At 41.8% G+C, this 20,754-nt stretch overlaps 1 protein-coding gene and 1 long non-coding RNA gene across 2 annotated transcripts in view; one reads left to right on the top strand and one right to left on the bottom strand.

Annotated features, from left to right (window-relative positions):
• The window catches only part of GALNT15 (polypeptide N-acetylgalactosaminyltransferase 15), a 46,039-nt gene that overhangs the window by 21,571 nt on the left and 3,714 nt on the right, over positions 1 to 20,754 (top strand). The window contains exons 9-11 of the mRNA XM_018576392.1: positions 400 to 528; positions 4,807 to 5,189; positions 17,795 to 17,797. Of these exons, the coding sequence (XP_018431894.1) occupies positions 400 to 528; positions 4,807 to 4,941 (264 nt within the window). The 3' untranslated portion in view covers positions 4,942 to 5,189; positions 17,795 to 17,797. The remainder of the gene's footprint in view (positions 1 to 399; positions 529 to 4,806; positions 5,190 to 17,794; positions 17,798 to 20,754) is intronic.
• The window catches only part of LOC108804590, a 28,922-nt gene continuing 17,484 nt past the window's right edge, over positions 9,317 to 20,754 (bottom strand). Inside the window, exon 3 of the long non-coding RNA XR_001942369.1 lies at positions 9,317 to 9,327. This is a non-coding gene — a long non-coding RNA (uncharacterized LOC108804590). The remainder of the gene's footprint in view (positions 9,328 to 20,754) is intronic.

Genomic DNA, 20,754 nt, shown 5'->3' with positions numbered 1-20,754 from the left:
CAAATGTATGTGGTCTCCCCTCCAAATGATTGTGTTCAGGTGTTTCCAGTGAAAGGTATGCAGAAGAAGGCTTTTGATAATTCTCTAGTTTTTCTAATGTACATACTTGTTCTGGGTCACTGACTTAGAAAGTGTTAAAGTTAGTGGCTCAGCATATCTGCCAGTCACCAGTCATTTTCACCAACTGCAGCTCTGCCATTTCTTTCATGGCTTGTAAAGATGGTCTTTTGACATGTTCTATAAACATTGCAAACAGAAATCAGCTACTCTCTTGTAATTTTCACATTTTCTATCAATATATTGCAAGCTGTTCTTTGTTATACCAGAAATATCAGATTATATTTTATATGACATGCAGTGATCTGCAATGATTTATTAATACACATCTCTACTTTGCAGCTATTTGTGTATCGCAATAAGAAGATCCGTTCTAATTTCACAGAGTCACTCTGCTTTGATCTAATGTATGACCAGATAGTCGTCACAAATTGCTCTGTGAAAGAAGCATCCATGTGGGATTTCAATGAGGTATTCAAATGTCAAACTATAACCTTTACAAATTATACTGTATATAAAAGAATTGCAGATATTGTTTCCTTAATGCCATAATATATAATAAAATATGAAAAATTGTAGTTCAGTAAAATACATTTTAAGTTGAAAAGTAGTAGTTACCACATCTGATTCCCATCAGTTATTTTTCCAGCACTATGTCAACTGGCTTTTGTTTGCTTCAGAATTGCATTTTCTCTCCATAAAATGTTGAAGCAGGTTGATGTAGATAAAGAGGTTAACTGCAGATCAAATGCACCTATTTTTGAACTCTGAATTATTTCAAATGCTAGCAGAATACAAGCTGCGTTTGCCTATCGACACAAACCCAGGAACCTATAGACATAGGCCCTTAAAGTGGAAGTAAAGTTATTGTTTTCAAATACACTGACAGTTAAAGTGATATTAAAGCCAGATTTTTTTTAAATTTCTCCTTTAAATAGACCCTCCTTTGCTGGAGGATGTTGCTTTTTTTTTTTGTAAAAGTACCTTAATCCTCGTTTTTTAGTGGGTCCACACCATACTCTTCCCCCCGCCCCTTGTACGGCTGCCACCATCGTTCTAGTTGTAGCACCCGTGCGCGCTCGTGCCGGCATCGGCTGTGTGCGTCCATAGACACACACAGCCCTTCCCTCATTGATTGATAGCAGAAGGAGCCTATGGCTCCTCTGCCATCAGTATCCTCCCCACAACTCGGAAGTTCCTCCCAGCGGCGGGGACGAGCGCAGCTGACAGGTAAGTGTGGGGAGACTGGGGGGGACAGGGGCAGAAAAAAGGTACTGGGCTGTTTTTACCCTAATGCAGTGAATGCATTAAGGTAAAAAACGCCAAGACCTTAATACTACTTTAAGTTGTCTTTTACGACAGAAAAAAACTCAATATATGTCTCTTTTGTCATAATCGTTCCTCCCTGCCTGTCAGCATTTGTATGCACTGAGGCGCTCATACATATCATCACCATCCCTGCCCAGCCCATCAAAAGGCCAAAAAAGATGCAGAACCCAGAAGACCAGGAGTAGATGGCGAGATTGTGGACATCACAGGGCTGGAGGGCATCACCTGCAAAGCAAGTTTCCATATTATGCATGCCAGCACAAAACACCTCCTGTGGGTCCAACATTTCAAATTAGTGTTGGCGGTTTACTGCCGATTTAAAGCAGCTCAAAAGCTGCTAAAGGGCATAGAGATAATTGATGGACAATGGCAGTTGTGTCTGGCTACTCACGTTCCCCTTCTTCTCTCTTCAGAATCTCAGCCCCCTGTACTTGTGATGCTGACACATGTTAATGCTGATTATTCTTATAATGTGCCTGTCATTGGGTGGAAGGTGAGCAAGGAGAAACAAAATCTTTGTTCTGCTGCCTAAATTGACACTGACAGCATAATTTAGTTATCTGAATTCTGAAATCACTCGTCAGAAAATACTCTATTGAAATATTATACTTATGAGCAATGTGCTGCAGCAGAAACAGAGTTCTCTGATCCCCTGGTACTACCCTTGCAGCCACCCACAGTCCCACCCAAAAAAACTCTGACAGAGCACCGTATGAGTACAGGAAAACACATATAGGCTCCTCCCACTAGCGCCAGCTAGTAATAATTCCAATGGAGACCCTGTGATGATGCCACATAGATTTAAATGTAAAATATCCTTATGAAAGGATTAAGGTAGGGGAAAAAAATCTTTTTGCTTCATTGAATAGGATCATTGATAGAGTTTAAGATATGCCATGTCTGTTGCCAGGAATTCAGCTTTGAGAAAACCTCTGTTTTCTGGAAATACTAAATATAAAATGTCAGAGTGAGAGTTTTACAGACTTGTTAACCATCCCTGTAGAAACCCAATAAAAGCCTTTTACAAGGTTTTTGAACTTTAAAGTTTTAGGAGTATGATCTCAGGCAATTGTTGTACATCGTGCTGCCGATTATTACCTACGGCTCCTATTAACTGCACATGGAATGACAGCTTGCACACCTCTGACCATTTTGTAATTTTATTTTAGAACACAGAACACTGTTTTTAAAGCTAGACAAATCAACTTGTTTAAAGCCCAAGTATCCCTAGCAGTTGCTGCTGCTGTTCTCCATCAGGTCCATCAGCAGAGGGCGGGTACAATGCTAGTTTACAATTGGCTATTGCAAATTGAAATAGCCAATAGGAATCTAGCCATGCATTCCTATGGGCAAAAAAAATGTCTTTTTTTTTCTATTCTGACACGGCTCCGTGTCAGAATAAAGAAAAAAAAGAAAAAGCAGTGTGTCTCTCCTGGGCGGCCGGGAGCGGGAGACTCCCAGAGCGCCCGGGAGAGTTTTTTTTCTTTTTTTTTTACGGCAGCAGAACCGCCAGCCAATAGAAAACGGTTAGGCGGAGCTAGCTGTCATTGCTAGCTCCGCACAATCGTTTTCTATTTATTTATTTTTTACTTTTTTAACTATTTTTCTGTTCTGCCGCTCAGCGGCATTCGGCAATTCATTCACTACTGTTCGGCATCTATAAGAATAGACCGAACAGCAGCGAGTAGCCTGCCGGAGGTTTGGCTTAGCCGATCCAGATGTTGGATCGGCTGAGTCGAACTCCTCCTGCACTTCTGGTCGGCCGAACATGCTGAGCATGTTCGGCCGACCCGAAGCCACGTGAAGCCACCCGATGTACGGCTGATTTCAGCCGATATACGGCTGAAACCAGCCGTACCAGCCTGAAGTGAATAGCCGAACAGCGAACTTCAGGTCAGTCTTTCACTCTGCTGCCTACGCCAGCTTAGTGAATAGACCCCATTGTCATGGAGTACAGGAACAGTGAAGATAGTGGTGGGACATGGGAGCAGGGGGAGGGCTTTAGTATTGGGAACACAGTAGATGATGCAGAGCTTTAGTGCTTGGGACAGGAGAGATGAGGCAGAGCTTTAGTGCTGGGGATATGGTAGATGAGGCAGATCTTTAGCGTGGAGGACATGGGAGAAGAGGCAGAGCTTTAGTGTTGGAGATATGGGAGATGAGGCAGTGCTTTAGTGCTGGGGACATGGGAGATGAGGCAGAGCTTTAGTGCTGGGAATGTTGAAACCAGAAAAAGGCCAGTGAAGCTTTCCTACTGGACCAATGTCAGTGTCAGTGGAGATGAGACTGATATTTGGCTTGCTGCACTAAATAAATGTAAGGATTTATCACACATGCACTGGAGACTATGTGCTGAGGGGTTATTACACATGTGCTGGGCACTGACTGCTTAAGACTAAATGCACATGAGGTGGCTAATGGTGTGGTGGCAGTGTGTGACTGCAGACTAAAGAGTCTGCTGGAGGAGGGCTACAGGGGAAAACCTAGTGTGTGTGTGTGTGTGTGTGTGTGTTGCAGTTGGGATCTCACTGGGGGAAGACCAATGTGTGTGTGTGTGTGTGTGTGTGTCTGTGTGTCTGTGTCTGTAGGTGGGATCTCACTGGGAAAAGTCCAATGTGTGTGTGTGCTGCAGTTGGGATCTCACTGGGAAAAGATCAGTGTGTGTGTGCGCGTGCGTGCTAAAGGTGGGATCTCATTGGAATAAGGCCAATGTGTATGTGCTTGATATGGGATCCCAATGGGAAAAAACTATGTGTGTGCTGAATGTGGGCTCTCGCTGGGGAAAGACCAACGTGTGTGTGTGCCTGAGATTGGATCTCCCTGGGGAAAAAGCAGTGTGTGTGTGCGTGCGTGCGTGTTTGTTGGAGGTGTGATCCCACTGGGTAAAAACCAATGTGTGTGTGTGTTTGTGTCTGAGATGGAATCTCACTGGGGACAGACCAATGTGAGTGTGTGCTGGATGTGGGATCTGACTGGGGAAAGGCCAGTGTGTGTGTGACCGGGTCTCCCTGTGGAAAGAGCAATGTGTGTGTTGGAGGTGTGAGTAAGGACCAGGAACCAGGAAGTGAGTAAGGACCAGGAAGATACTGATTTCCACAGTGGCAACGTTAAAGCAGAATTTAGAAATTATATAATATCAGATGAATTATAGTCAGGGTCAGGAAATGTTTGTGTACTAAAAAGCTCCAAGTACTCCAAATAGAATGTTGCTAGATAGAAAGTCACTTGCAGGGTCTTGTGAACAGACTGCTAGACAGTTTCAGGAATGCGTCGCCATAAACATTGTGCATTGTGTTTGGATATAAAGGTGTCAGATGAAGGATACAAAGACAACTTCTCTCTATAGTCATAATCTGTCTCTGAAATGTTGCTTTTGTTTAGCAGTATCTTAAGTGCAAAGTTTGATTTTTACTTTTGCAGGCTGGACAACTGATACACATTCCTACAGGCAAGTGTGTGGAAACAGTGAGCATAGAGACTGGCAAGACTTTTCTCTTCCTTAGCTTGTGTAAGAATAACCAAGGAAACCAGACCTGGAAAATGATACCAGTGTGAGGATGTAAACTGAACGTTTGTATATTATTTAATCTGAAAACTGCTGTAATGTTATTTATTATTGCGCTGTACCCAGAAGATTATCCCTTTTCCTATGGCAAGGAATCCTACAGCATCTAATTTCAAATAGCACTCTTGGGCATTACAATGGCTTACATGTAGATTTTATGTATAAATGGCAGATTCTGTGTATAAAAATGACTTCAAACGCAAGGTTGTTAAAAACATTACAAAAGGTGTTATTACTTGTCAAATTGGAAATCCATCCAAATACTTTTTTAGTATTAGGAAGACTGGGGGGAGTCAGATCCTTTGTCAAGTCTTAAATGCTCAGGTAGGCAAATCAGAAAAGGGCGCCAGATAAATGTCTCGAGTCCAAAGTTGTATTTTATAATTCAGGGGTATCACAAAAGGTAACAGAAAACAGCCAACGTGTTTTGGGGGCCAAACAATGCCGCTTCATTGGAGCTTTGACAACAGCCTCAGTGCTCATTTGTGACGGACTCCAGTACTCAGGATGAGTATGTCGGCCTTTGTACCCTTTCTTGCTCAGGGGATATTGCAACCCGATGATCATTAGCTCCCAGTCCACCCAGTCTCTAGTCGAAACCAAGTGTAGGGTGAAAAGGGTGAAACAAACTCTCCTTTATTGAAAACCAGCACAGTATTTATACAGTTCCGGTGGTCTAAAAACATAACGCAATCAAAAGATCAAGCAAACAAACAATCTCTTCCCCGGTGCCTTCATGACAGAATAGGGAGAGGGAAAACAAATGGGATGGGATTATCCCCTGAGTGTGTAGCGTAGTGTAATCTACTCATTTACACCTAGAGTCAGCTATGCTAATCCCATCAGTAACACAATGAAACAAATGGACAAACAGACTGTAACAAGTTCAATGTGAGTAAAAAGAGCACTACCAGGGGGGAGTTGTAAAAAATAAAAAGGTTTTGGTTTCACTATATTGACAGGCTTTTGTTCATTTCACGTGGGATTTACATTTTCATACAAGTCTATGGGAACGCAATTCCTGCTTGAAGCAGGTCAAAAGGAGATCAGAAGCAGATTAACTGCAGGTCCGATGCACCTTAATAAATTCTGAATGATCTCATAAGCGTCTCAAACTGATGCCATGGACACAAGCCCGTGGATACAAGCCCTAACACATACAATGGGCATTTCCGTTAAAAGTATACAGCGTCAAACATAAACAATACTTGTAAAGCTTCTTTCATCTAATCGTATGTATTTAAGACAAATTGTAAATATGTTGTAGACTATTGCACTAAAAGATTTTTTTCAGCTACAATATGTTTTTAGTCAAATATTGCAGGCTTATGCTATATGTAGATACTCACCACTCCACTGTAATACTAACATGATCTGAAACAAAGGCCCGCTATTAGGGCTGTAGCAACACATAACCTGTGGGTACTTTTATTGCGTGAAAAGTAGATCAGCCATGTTGGAATTCTTTTTAGAATGTAGCTCATTCTTTCTGAACTCTGAGGATGATAAAAAAACTACCCTTGTAGTGGGGCCCCATGCAATGCAAAGTTTAAATGCTTGTTAGGGGTAGGCTGTATTACTTACCTGAATCCTCATTTTGGCAGCTTTCAGCACCTCCATTCTTCTCCCTGACGCTCTGGGTTGTGGGCAGTCCCTTGCCGTCCTAACCTACAAGCCTAGGGCTATTAGCCCTGCATTGTACTCGATGACAACAGAGTGAGACTGCGTCCAAAAGCGCCTTGAAGAGGTTGTTCGGGACCAGTCCCACAGATGGAGGAAGCCTGTCAGAGCAAGGAATAAGTTAAATATTACACCTTGTTACTCAACCCATGGACCTAATGAGCATTTAACCCTTGCAGTGGTGGGGGGCACCCAATGTAAGGGTATTTTTCTGATGCCCGGGGTTGGGCTTTAATAACATAATGCATATATGTGTATGTGAACTGGGTGATGAATAAAAAAAAACCTTTGGAAGTAGTGTTCCTTCCTGTTATTGAAACATTATGTAAAATCTATGGATACATTCATGGAACTTCCCTGTCAGGATTGCTGCAAATACATTCTCAGCTCTTTTTTAACCTGTTCAGGCAGTTGCAGAGGAATCCAATTTACTCTGCTGGATTTTTGATTTATTATGTCTAATGTGATTTAAAAAGTTAACAACTGTGCTTTTGTTCCACCCTGTACAGACTTTGCACAGGTTATCTGCAAATACTGGTGTGCTGCGGTTAAATGAACATCACTACATTTTACACGTTAAGCTCCATTTTAGCGTATACAGAATGTTTAAAGTGAACCTTTTTCTTTAAAGTGGAGTAGGCGGAGAAAAAGGTGCAGGAAGGACCATAAGCAGGCTTTACTTAATATACCCAATGCTCCTCCACCGCCCCAATCTACTGTCACGCTGCCCAAGATTCCAATTTAAGTTTGCTTCCTCTTCTACTGGGACCGACTTGGCTGTCCAGGCACCGAACAATGCATTTTGGTGAGGCAGCAGAAATGTTGCATGCTACTCAACACTCAGAAGTATTTCTTGGGCACTATGGCGACAGACTGGAGCAAAGTAGTGCAGGGAAGATACTAACTCCTTATGTACATTATGTTCATTCTAAGTAAAGCTGTTACTTTGCCTAGTATGAGCAAATGATGGGCACTTACTGTATGTAAGCTTAAGATTTACATGTAAATGCTAATTTCTATAAGAAAGTTATTAACAGAGTACACTGTATACAAATATTTGGCATTTTATACAACTGTATTGAAAGTAAACATAAAGCTTGTATGATGCAAATGTTTTCTTTTATTTTGTAACCTGTAGTAGTGTTTTAATGTATATTTGGTATTTCCTGTAATTGCTGATGCAAATTTTAAATAATAATAAAGCGTTAACTTATTCTTAAAAGCGTACTGTAGCCAAACATCAGTTCACACAGCCTGCCTTGTCTGTGTCTTGTTTATTCCTAGTTTTAGAAATCTTCCAATATCTTCTGTCTCGATGGCTCCAGCGATGAGAGTTTTGTAGTGTGCAGATCCTGCTGTGACTGTTATAAGGGCATCTCACTCTGTTAAATTCAATTTTGCAATATGAATAGAACAAGAAGCGGAAAGAGACTACATAGTAGGAACAGATAGATAACCTTTGAGGCATGGAGCTAAATGTTATTTTGAAATATCTAGGACCTACTATCCAATCTGGAAAATAAAAATATAAAAGTGATTTATTAGGGCCGCTGCTCCTCTGTTTGTTGATATCCAGTGCTGGGTCCACCTCCTAGCTGGGAGACAGCCCCATGAAAGTCTATGGGGCTGTAATGTGCTAGTGCAGCCAAGCGAGGGAGCATTTCGGCGCTGGATGTAAACAATAGCAGTACTGCACCCGTCGGATCTCAGTAAGTACAGTACAGATCTGCGGAGGGCGGATTGTTTAGGTCAAGGGAGGGGAGAAAAAAAGGAGGATACCTGAATTTTATTTAAAAGTGCCCTTATTCTGTAAAGATTTCCACATTCAAACAGTTACAAATATTAAATAAACATGTTTTAAGGGGAAAGTAGTGTATTTTTGGTTATTATATCACCATATACGTTAAAGTAATTTTTCCTGTGACGTTGACATTCATACATACTTGCGCTTTCATATTTATATCATTATATAAAAAATTTTTTGGTAAGTCACTATGAGTTATTCGAGGCTTGGTGCTAATTACTCATCCTGCTTATTAACCCTTGCGATACTAGACACACAAAGTGTGCACTGATTTTTGCTGTTTGTATGAGAGTATGCCGGCTCATTAACTTGCATTAAAATAAGCAGTAAAATATATCTGTTGTATAGCACCGCAAACATGAAATGGAGCATGCAGATTTAATGAACAAAAAAGCTGACCTATGTACTTTTATAATTACATATTACAGCGATGAGATTATTTAAGTCAAGCAGTGACTGTGTCCATAAATATAAAAAGTTTAAATCCTACTATTACAGTAATATTTGCCATTAAACAGAAAAGAGAGATATATGGAAATGGTCATTGCTGGTTCCAGAGCTCTCATCCTGCTCCATTTTAGCCTTTTCAGACTTTACTGGCTGCATGTCTATTTCAGGGCAGTGACTTACTCTTAGTAAAGATCAGATCAAGATGAAAGTCTCCACATATCTATATAAAAAAAAAGGCAGCTTTTATAGATCAGATATCACAGAATCCCTTTAAAAAAAAAAAAATGTGCTCCCCCCCAGCACAGCCTGTCGATCACACACCCCAAATCACCTTGCAGGCTGGGTTTACAATACTCCAGGACTGGAGTGAGTGCCACTCACATGCCATTTGGGAGTGGCACTCAGTGTTGCCGCCCCCCTGCTACTAAAGAAGAGGAAGATCCTGTGATGTCACCAGATCGGAAGTAAATCCTCTGTCAGAGGAAGTTGTCTTATATACAAATGAAAGCCTGCCCAGTCTGTATTGTGGAAAAGGGCTGCCGATAGTCAGCAGCTACTGCTGGTAATCCTCCAGAGACATAGCCCGCTCAGCTGCATAATGGAAATCTCCCACTCTTGTGGGCCAGTGAGATGCAGTCTCATCTATGGAAGCCATACATGCGCATGTGGATGGTTGCTTTTAGACTAAGTCAGTCCAATCCAATCTAAAATAATCTTTGTGAAAGTCATTGTTGTTTCCAAAGTCAAAAGCTTTTTAAGCTTTCTCAAATGCTGATGAAATCACTTACAATGGTTGTTGCTCCTTGATGTTTAAAAGTTTTAGTTTCCTTCAGAATCAGCTGGTCCTCTGAGCACTGTCCCTGACTTCCTGTTTTAGAGTGCCTCCTTTCCCTTGCAGGGTCCTATGGAGCCATCCTTGTGTGTGCTAGTAACACAGTAAGGAAAGACATTCCCCTCCTCCTTCCTCCCTTATCCAAGCTAGTAGATGGATGTCTGCTGGAGGCTGCCCTGCCCCTTGTGATCTTGTAACGGGCAGGGAATTCAGGGAAGCTGAGCTGAGAGAGTTGGAGCTATTTGGAAACATGATGACTGTAAGTGCTTGGGCAACATGTAAAGAAAATACTTTGCTGAGCAATGTATATTTGTTTGATCTGAATTCGTTATTAAAAAAAAGTTTGAGAGTTCAATACTTTTTTAACTGAAATTTTAAAAAAAATGTGAGCCTAAGACCCCATTCACACCTAGCGACATACCTTTTGCAGCGGATCCGCACGGCCGGGATAGCGCGACTTTCGGGGCGACGTTCCAGCGACGATCCAGCGACGGTAGCGCGACCTTCCCCGTCGGGCTCCATAGAAAAAAAGCAAAATCGCGCAAAATCCGCCGAAAAAAGGGTCCGGTAGAAGCGACTTGCGACCGCGACAAGCGACGAGCGACATGGAGTTAAGACAGCACCATTGAATAACATTGGCCGGCGACCTCTCGCGATGTCGCGCAGCAAAAATGCGCGATATCGCGGCGGAAATCGCGCGACAATTCGCTATATGTGAACGGGGCCTAAGTTGATGTTTGACTAGAACAGAGAGGGCCCTCTCAGCCATCATACAGATGTTTTCTTAGTACATTGCCCCAAAGATTATATACTTTATATGAGCTTTAACCCCGACTTCTGAACTAGTGTTCCCCCTCTGTTCTGGATTCAATCACCTACACTATAAGCTCATGAAGTAATGTGCCTGGCATAACCGCATGCAAAAAAGCAGAGAAGAAAATGAGTTCCTTTTTCTTAAGATCTATAAATCTTGCTTACTGTAAATGTCAAGGGTCATTGTGAGAAATGGTTATTTAAAACTGGCCAAAACCATGGCAGTGGGGTCATAGTACTTCACAAACTCACACAAATCCTATATTTGGCAAAGCTACAATTAGGACTGCTTAGCCAAGTCATAAAACCACAGCTTGTCACCAAAACAAAGCTTGCCACCCACCTCACTGGAATATATGAGACATCAGCCTTTGACTGGCAGACTCTTAAGCCCAGACTGTTAAAATCAGTGTTACCGAGGCCATGGGAATGTTTTTCATGGCTGGCTTTCTCTGGGCTCCAGAGTTCCTACCACATGCTGTAAGTCTTAACGTGCATACAGTCAATGTTAAAAGTTCTTTAGAATCCGAGAAGAAACCCAATTTAGTCTATGGAATAGCTTTTTATAGCCTTCTCCCCATTTCCTGCCTGTAATATATAATTGGTCCTTTCTTAATGTTTTATATTATCTTTTTTTATTCTTTACTTGGCCCTTTTAGAACCCCATATTTCACTTTTTTCGGCAATTGCTATACATAGGAATCCCTTGTGAACGTAAATGGCTACTCTAAGGCACAGTAATGTAAATGTCACTAGAGGCAATGCACAGAGCAGTTCACAGCTACCTTACAATTGTTGCAATCCGTTTTTTTTTTTATGTTTAGCCCCTGGATAAAGGGCTACAAATGTAGAAACGCTAGGCAATTTTCCAGTAAGTATTTAAATATGGTATACAAGCATATGGGAAGCATCTATTAATATTGTTCTGTTTAAAATATAAGTTTAACTCTATTGACTATGTAGAAAACAATGTACCATGTAGAGAATGGCTACAAGCACACAATCCAGAAAAACAAGCCTCGGTGGGCACTCAGAGGTCTTCAAACAGGAGTAAACGCTTAAAAGGTTTTATTGTACCGACATTTCGACAGGTCACAATCTGTCTGTCTTTCTCAAGGCAACCAGGATTGGTTACACCCAGCGTTATCTTTTTTACCCTTACTTTTCCTTTGGACTGGCTTTTTAAAATAGCAAACAAGATAACTAAGAGGTAAAATAAAGGTTTTAGTGCAGAATAAAATTTTTGGTAGTTAAATAGAACATTTCATTGATGTCTGTACCACAAAAAAGGACAACTGAGGAAGAAAGAGAGGCAGAGTAATTTGGTTGCAAAAGAGGGACAGTTGGGAGGTATGCAGTAAGGGCATGGTCAGGGGCATATTTCATTTATTACAGGTATCTACATAGCACCAACAATTTAAGCAAAGCTTTACATACTGCACATTCACATCAGTCCTTGCCCTTAAGAAACTTGCTATCGAAGGTCACTATCACACACACGAACAAACAGACTCTTCTTGGAGGAGCGCTACTACCTGGAATAACTTTTATGGGCAATGCTTGTATCAAATACGAGCATAGAAAAACAATCATCTAGAATGGAAAGGATGTAGACTTACAGTTAGGATATGGGAGACTCTGCCCAAATCTTCACTTCAGGATGTGATGGTCAGGTCCTTCTATCTGGCAGATAAGAGGTGAGTGGCTGAAAAGGGGCTGGGCTGAATGGCTAAATCCCTCAAGTTGTCAAATGTTGAGCTGGTCTTAGAACATATCTGCAATATTGGAGCCGCTCACGTACTCGGCTGGCCAGGCCGGGCCGTGATAGCTGGGATAGGGAGAATGTGAGGGAGAGAGCGAGAAGCCGCGAACAGCGCTGGAGCACCCGATGCCGTATGTATTGGCAATGCTGTCAGGCTGCTGTCTCGAGGTGTCCGATGGTCTCGCTGGCAATCCTCCACCCCCCTTTTAGCCGTGAACCTCCACCCCCCTTTCAGAAGTGAAGATTTGGGCAGAGTTTCCCATATCCTAACTGTAAGTCTACATCCTTTCCATTCTAGATGATTGTTTTTCTATGCTCGTATTTGATACATGCATTGCCCATAAAAGTTATTCCAGGTAGTAGCGCTCCTCCAAGAAGAGTCTGTTTGTTTTTTTGGTGCACAGGGTCCCTCCCCCTGTTATGAGGAGTTTCGCACCCCACCAGTAGTTAATCTCCAGAGTTGTGTCTGACCTACAGGAGTGCGCTCTAAACATTGTGCTTTCTATTATCACACACACGAGCCAGTTAACCTTCCAGCATATCTCTGTAGTGTGGGAAGAAACCAGAGCGCCCAGAGGAAGCCCACACAAGCTCCTTGCAGATAGTGTCCTGACCAGGATTCAAACCAGGGACCCCCTGTGCTGAAGGCAGAAGTGCTAACCACTGTGCCAACCACTGTGCCATTAATGATATTGTAGCACATGACCTAAGTGATGCTACAACTTTCACCTCTTTTCCTACCAAGTGTTTTATGTGAACCGTGAAAAAACAAAATCAGAATTTCAAGCAAATGTTTTACATACAGTTTCCACAGTCCACCATAGTCTGCAGAAATAAAAGTTGTGGATCAATGTCACTGGATTCACAAAGACTCTTGAAAAAGATAACTTACTAATGGAGCATGTAGCTCCATATGCTTCTCTGCACAATAGCAATGCAAATATACTGTACTTCAGAGAAATCCCTTTACTTCCTGTCATATAGGCCCAAATAAAGTAAAATTAAATCCCTCCAAAAGTAAAAGGAAATCCCTTCATGTTCAGGGAAATCCTGGTGGTCAGCAGGGTCACCAGTACTAGTGTCCCCACTGGAACATTTACCATCTATTCCGTTTTATGGTGGCAAACCAAAATGTGGGATTTTCTCTTACTTTTAGTTATAACGGTCACCAGGACAAATAGAGGGGGTGTTCCAACCCTTCTTTACTCTATCTGAAACTAAAAAAAAGGTTTTGGCTTCAGTCAATGGCATATCCACTTTCTGGCACAAATGGCACATGCCCCGGGCTCCACTTGGAGGGAACAAAGATCCGTGGGCCAGCAAAAGCTCACCAGCCCACGGAGACATTACTTTTCTTCTCTCCCCACCGCTCTACCCTCTGTGTCCTCAGTGACTGGTTGCCAGGAGCTGCGCGGGACACCTGCCAGAGCGCCCCAGGTTACTAAAAGCCAGGTGGGGAGACGTGTATGATTCTTACACATCCCCGTGCCCAGCTCATAGCAACCTAATAGTGACATCATCAGTTGCCAAAAGCTGGACGGGATGCCAGAGGTCTAATATTTTGTAGATATGCCTCAAAACTTAAAATGATGACACAATATTAAAATATCTGTTAAGTAGCCTATACAGTCTTCTCTGCTAAAGGGCCGGAGTTTGCCTACCCCTGCTCTCAGAGTATTTTGACTTCTTTTTGTGTACATCTTTGAGATTTCTCCTCAGGGAGTTAGGATAAATCTTACCATCAGGGCCTCAGACAGCAGTAAAACCAGACAAAAGGCCTTATCCTTCTCTACCAAAATAAAAGTTTTGGATTAAGTTATCCTTTACTTATACTTATTAGGCTCCTGTCTAAATTAGCCCCATACATGTGTGAGATAGGGACATTAGATTGTAAGCTCCTCGAGGGCAGGGAGTGATATGAATGTGCAGCATGTAAAGCACTGAATAAATTGTCTGTGCTGTATAAAATACCTGTAATAAATATATAAATACATGTTCAGACTGTTCCGATACTTGACTAACTGCAGTACAATTTTGGTCTACTGGAGCTTGTTGTTATTTTTTTTACAGAAGTCAGTTCCCTGGGGGCACGGTGTACAAATAGGGAGTTATTAGTGCTCTCATTACTTCAAGAGTACCTCACTACACCTCTGGGGACCATTTTTTGGGGGGAAAAGACAATCAAATGTGTTGGGTTTGTTTTCAGTCAATTGCTATTTGTTCCCAAAGTTGAGTTAATGTCAGAGCTGGCTTCCTAGCCACAAGAAAAGTTTTGGGGTCCAGTGCATAATTTTAGTCGTTGTTCATTTTAAGCCCCATGAAGAATCCCAATATTTTCAATGGTGCCCTTTCACACATGAGCATTGTGTTGAATGAAGCCTCAAGCTTTTAAAATACACCTGAGCTTCATTTTGGGCCCCGTAGACTTCAATAGGAGCACCTGCAAAACACACATAATTCACATTTATCATGCACCTAACAACAGTCTCCACCACCTGGTAACTAGCTTACCATTGGCTAAACAAAACTACACAAGCCTGAAAATGGTTAAAAAAAAACCCAAAAAAACCATACACACACATGAAAAAAAGCGTGCAAAAAAGGGTTATCAAAATGGCTTGAAAATGCTCACGCTCAAGTATAAATGGGAGCTTTGACTCCTACATCTAACAAGATAAGTGCCACCAAATGTAAACGTACATCTGCAGCAGAAAAAGATAACCAAGTACGATATATTATAAAACAAAATATGCTTCTCTCCTGCCATCTGGTGGCAAGAAAAAAAAAACATACTTAACATAGTTAACATTTATTTTTCTAAACGTTTGAAGAATAACAATACTGTATAAAGTTTTATAACCTGTTAAGTTAAATATGGTTGTTTTTTTACAATTCTGCAAAAACAAAATAAAAACATGACCTAACAGAAATAATCACACACATTCTTTTTACTAAATGACTTGAAGGTCCCAGAGCCGATATTAACCACGCACAGCTACCCCAGAGCCAGAGCGCCCCAGGTTACTTAGAGCCAGGTGGGGAGACGTGTATGGTTCTTACACATCCCTGTGCCCAGCTCATAGCAACCTAATAGGGACATCATCAGTTGCCAAAAGCTGGACGGCATGCCAGAGGTCTAATATTTTGTAGATATGCCTCAAAACTTAAAATAGTTGGCTACAGTTGCATACCTCCCAATCTATTGAGATGAGAAAGAGGGACACCTTTCAGCACAATGTATTTAGGCAATAAACATGCCCCCCCCCCCAGTTATGCACACCATTAGGAATTGATATGCCAAAAATGATTGGATAAGCCCAGAATTGTTTTTTTCACCATTGCTTTTCCATTATACTTACTTTTTAAAAGAGCAAGCAAGATAATTAAGAGACAAGATAAAGGTTTTAGTGCAGAATAATGCTTTTTGTTAGGTATGCACCGATACTAGTATCGGTATCGGTGCCGAACTTCCAGTATCAGGAAGCTGGGCGGTGTGTCATTACATGCTGCCCGGCTTCCTGATTGGCCGGGTAGCCGACTCCATGCTCCCTCATCCCTTGGTGACAAGAAAGCATGGAGTCGGCTTCCCAACCAATCAGGAAGCTGCACTGCGTGTAATGACTCGCTGCCCAGCTTGGTGATTGGTTGGGAAGCCGGCAAATCAAGAAGCTGGGTAGCGAGTCATTCCCCCCCCCAACTTCCTAAATGGCCAGAAAGCCGGCTCTATGCTTCCTCGTCACCTGGTCGGAAAGCCGGGTGGTGAGTCATTACGTCATTACACGCCGCCCGGCTTCCCGGCTAATCAGGAAGCAGGGCAGCAAGCCATTACACACCACCTAGCATCCTTAATAGGACTTCCGGTATCGGTATTCAGTATTAGCGAGTACCAAAAATTATCATTACTCGTACTTGATACCGAAAAGCCAATATCAGTGCATCCCTAATTTTGTAGTTAAATACTGCATTGCATGTGATCCCCTCCAGCACTGTGATACCAGCGTTCTCCTCTGCCATTGGCGCTTCCATCATCACCTGGTCTTTTTCCTTGACCAGGATGATGCATCTCCCATACGTGCAAGGGAGTTACTTTATTTCGGCACCGGACTGCACCGAGATTGTGTGTGTATGCGCAGCTCAGTGCATACAAATGCTGACGGGAGCAATTGTGAGGAGTTATACAGACACACTTCATTCATAAAAACTATACCCGTCTGCCTTTTTTTCTAATGTTACTACCACTTTAATCTGGATCTGATCTGAAAAATGTGTAATTACATTGTAACAAGAACAACTTCACTAAGAATCAGAATGAGCCCATAGTATCAAATCAAGAATAAGACCAGGCTAATATGTGGCAAGAAATGAACAATTTTCAAATAAAAAATACAAATTCATAAGTGTTGTGTGTGGCCAATACTTTTCTTCTATGCCATGTAGCAAATTCATGCAGCCTGTAGATGTCTCTGCTGCTATATCTATGGATGTCTTAGCTGGTAAATGCTTGACTAAAGAGCATCATACTAGTCAAACGTTTATGAAGCAGTTTTCTTGAATACCTGAAAACATTTTTTTACCTCAGTCTGGAAAAGTTGAATACAGATCTAAATGGGAGGGTCTGCTGTAACATCACAGTGGAATTTGAGTCAAAATGCTTAATTGTAAGTATTGGTCAGGTTGAGGAAGTATTAGAACCACAGACAGCAATAAAAGACAACTAGCATGAAACATGCTTTTTGGGTAGAATACAAAAGGGACACAATGCCATTTAGGTTTTTATGTGTCCCCACTTAGGGGAGATCCCTTACTATCTGTCCCAGTAATGGTGCTCATCAGGACAATAAGTAAGGGGAGAATGTTACCAACAGACAGAATTTTTGTGCACCCAAAACATGCCCAGATGTATTCCACATACTACTGATCAGCTAGTTGTCCACCAGCTAAAAGGGCTGGTAAAGCCAGGGTGAGATGACAGCCAGTGGGACGTCTGAGGGATGTTGAGGGGATGTGACCCGAAAATGTGGTACCATTAATGGGACAATCCTTCAGGATGGTTGGGGGTTACCAATCTGTATACAACACTTCAAGACAAGACCTAAAGGGTGCTTAAGGTGCCTCTGGGGAGGGCATTGGGCATCGTAGGGGACAGAGATCAGTGTCCAGCGGCGGAGGAGAGAAGCCTAGAGATGCACTGCATTTTCAGACGTTATGGTATGTTCGGCATTTTGCTGAAATTTTGGTGCATCCTTATAGGTTAGATATGCTTATCATTGACTACACTAATAGTGAAAATCAAGGTTGAACATTTAAAAAAAAAGTAAACCAAAACACAAACCGGAACATCCACTTAAAGTTCACAACCGTGTCAAAAGGACCAGAAGATCCAGAGATTTTGGCAGCTAAAGTGACATAAAAATCTTGACTTGTTTTTTTTAAATTCAAGCTTCCTTCCCTATTAGCAAGTGAAAATATGCATCAGATTAAAGGACCAATAGGGAGGCTCAGAAGGTGGAAGTGTGCAGAGCCAAACTCAGCATTTGCAGTAAAAGTCAAGATTTGCATATTAAGCTCTTACATCTCTGGATCCATTGATCATGTGACACACAGTTTTCACTAAAGGCAATCTCTGCTTATGCATTTTTCATTATTAGCTGAGGTTGGTGTCAGGTTTACACAACTTAAAGTGACACTAAACTCAGGAGTTAAATCTTAAAAATGCATTTAAGTACCGTAACTATTAACAAAATATAGCTTCTTTGTGTATCACTCAGCTGTAGATTCTCAAATCATCTCTGAATTGGTGCTGACACTGTCCTTCCTTCTGGAGGGTGGCTAAGTTTGTTCCCCATGGTCCCTGTGTATGTTGTAAAGTTGCCTCCACTCCAAGCTTACTCCTGTGATGGACTACAATCTCACGTTTCGTTTACAAATTTGTATTGAGATTGGAGAGGTGGCTACTTTACAACACACACAGGGACCATGGGGAACAAAAGTAGCCACCCTCCAGAAAGAAGGACAGTGTCAGCATCAATTCAGAGATGATTTGAGGATCTACAGCTGACTGATACACTAAGAAGCAATATTTTGTTAATAGTTAAGGTGCTTGAATGCATTTTTAAGATTGCATTGCAAGACATGCTATGTCTCTTCTGCATTAAAATAAACATACCTGCCTTCTTCTTTAAAATGCACACTGAGTTTTGTAGTTCACTGATCACTTTCAGCACACCTCGGTGCCGGGATGAACTCCTGTGCGCAAAAGAGGGAGTTACATTATTCCAGCCCAGCCAATCGAGATGGCCAAACCCGGAAAAAAGCTGGGTGAAGATGTTGGTGCTGGCAAGGGAGCATCGGTAGGGGATTTATATTCCGCTTTAATAATTGAAGTTAGCCAATAACGGTTTTGACTTAAACTCCAAACTTTCTGAATTATTCGCTGTATACATATTTAATGCTGTGCAGGTTTTTCATTACTTTAGGATATCATACTTAAAATTAATTTAATCACGAAGGAAAATTAATCTCTTGTCAGTCCTCAACTAAAAAGCCTATTTTTCTTTTTCCTTTGATGTGCTCTTCCCCTTCACTTCCCCATTTCTCACAGCTAGCTCCAGAAGCCATTGAGAGCGATGACAATTACATTTTTAACTTAGAATACTAAATAAATTGCAGTGTTACCCATATTATGCACTGAGGTGCAAGCTCCACTTCACTCCGCTGCATCAGAAAATCTCTCATTACACTCATAGGCTTCCAAGAATAACAACCATTCTCATTTCTTCCAGATTATTTGCAGGACGCCCTTTGAATGTTGGAACATTAGCTCCTAGTAAAACAATACAGGGGATAGGTGGTTACTACTCCTGCTTAATTTCACCACCAAGCATACTATGAAGGGAATTTATCAAAACTGGAGCGGACAAAATCTGGAGCAGCTGTGCATGACAACCAATCAGCTTCTCCATTTCATTTTCAAACCTTAACTGACCAAACTGAAGAGAAAAGCTGATTGGTTACCATGCATAACTGCTCCAGATTTTGTCTGCTCCAGTCTTGATAAATTCCACTCCAATTTCTATATGTATGTATGGTCTCCCTTTTCATTTAAAACTGGATGTAGAATATGTGTTTAACGTGATATTAAAGTTAAACGTTTTTTTTTTTTTTTTACTTTTTCAAATAATGCTGTTCCTTGAGGCTTAGAAGTTTTAGCTTCCTGCAGAATCAGCTGGTCCCCTGAGCACTGGCCCTGATATCCTGTCTTAGGGTGGCTCCTTTGCCTTGCAAGGTGCCTACGACGCTGAAATGTGAGAGAAAGATGTGGCACAAGAAGCCAATCAGTTCATGTGCTGACATGAAGTGAAAGCAGAGTGACAGAGAGATGAGCTTACAGCCTGGGGCAGGTCCAGGATGACCTGGGCTCAGTGGAAGTGGGTAAAATAATGAGTCTGGGGACATCCAGCGGCTGGAATAAAGTACTGAGGGGGTCTTTGGATTGCAACAAAAGCGATTCTCTGTGTTTGATTGTTCATTCACTTTATCTTATAAAGGATGTAACAACAACAGTGATGATAACCAAAGGTGGGTAGGGTTCCCCATTTACTTATGTATATTCCCAAAAGTTCAAGATTGCTAGGTGGAGAATAAGGAGCTAAGACAGGGAGATCTTACTGTTGCAGTCTACTTTCTAAAAGTCTGGTGTACAACATGCGGCCAAAAGACCACATGATGCACCCCTGTAGGATTTATTGTTGTTAGTGCCTAAGTGCTCATATATTAATTATACTGGATCTTCGTCCTCCCAAATTAAGAAAAAAACAAAATAAATCCCCAGAAGACCTTTGGTGTTCTTGTGCTGTAATAGCATAATCACAAGCCCATGTGTATCCAGGGTTGTCCTTTTCTCTCACCACTTTCCTCCTACAGGCCCCATCCCATGCGGCATTCCCTCTTCTTTATGTCACAGGGAGCTGGCTGTCTCTTTCTGGTGCCTGATGATGCAGCCATAGATCTTGCGCATTCGCAGACAGATCTGTCTCCTTGTCTATTTACATATTGTTCTATGAATGGAGGATGCCGGTGGCCCACGATGATGCAGTGCCAGATCTCACACAGAGATCTGATGCCATGTCTATTTACATATTGTTCTATGAATGAAGAATAGTAATGCCCCCTGGGATACCAACATCACCTATCCCAGGAGGCATTACTTTCCTCCATTCCTAGGGCACATTGTAAAAAGGCAAAAGATCTCTGTCTGCACATGTGCAAGATCTGTTGCTGGGTCTGTTTACATGAATTCAAAGGATTCTCCTGCAGCATCCTGAGACATGTGAAGTCGGTATCCCAGGAGGCTGCAGGAGGAGAATGCAACATCCTCCTCACCTAAGTGAAAATGGCAGTGGGGTGCAGGGCCAGCAGGAAAAAAAAATAAAGAATGTTCAGCTTTTAAAATAAAATAAAAA

The sequence above is a fragment of the Nanorana parkeri genome, unplaced genomic scaffold (genome assembly GCF_000935625.1).
Source record: "Nanorana parkeri isolate BGI_ZX_2015 unplaced genomic scaffold, ASM93562v1 scaffold4, whole genome shotgun sequence".
Classification (NCBI taxonomy): Eukaryota; Metazoa; Chordata; class Amphibia; order Anura; family Dicroglossidae; genus Nanorana; species Nanorana parkeri.
This window is presented reverse-complemented; position numbering and strand designations above follow the sequence as displayed.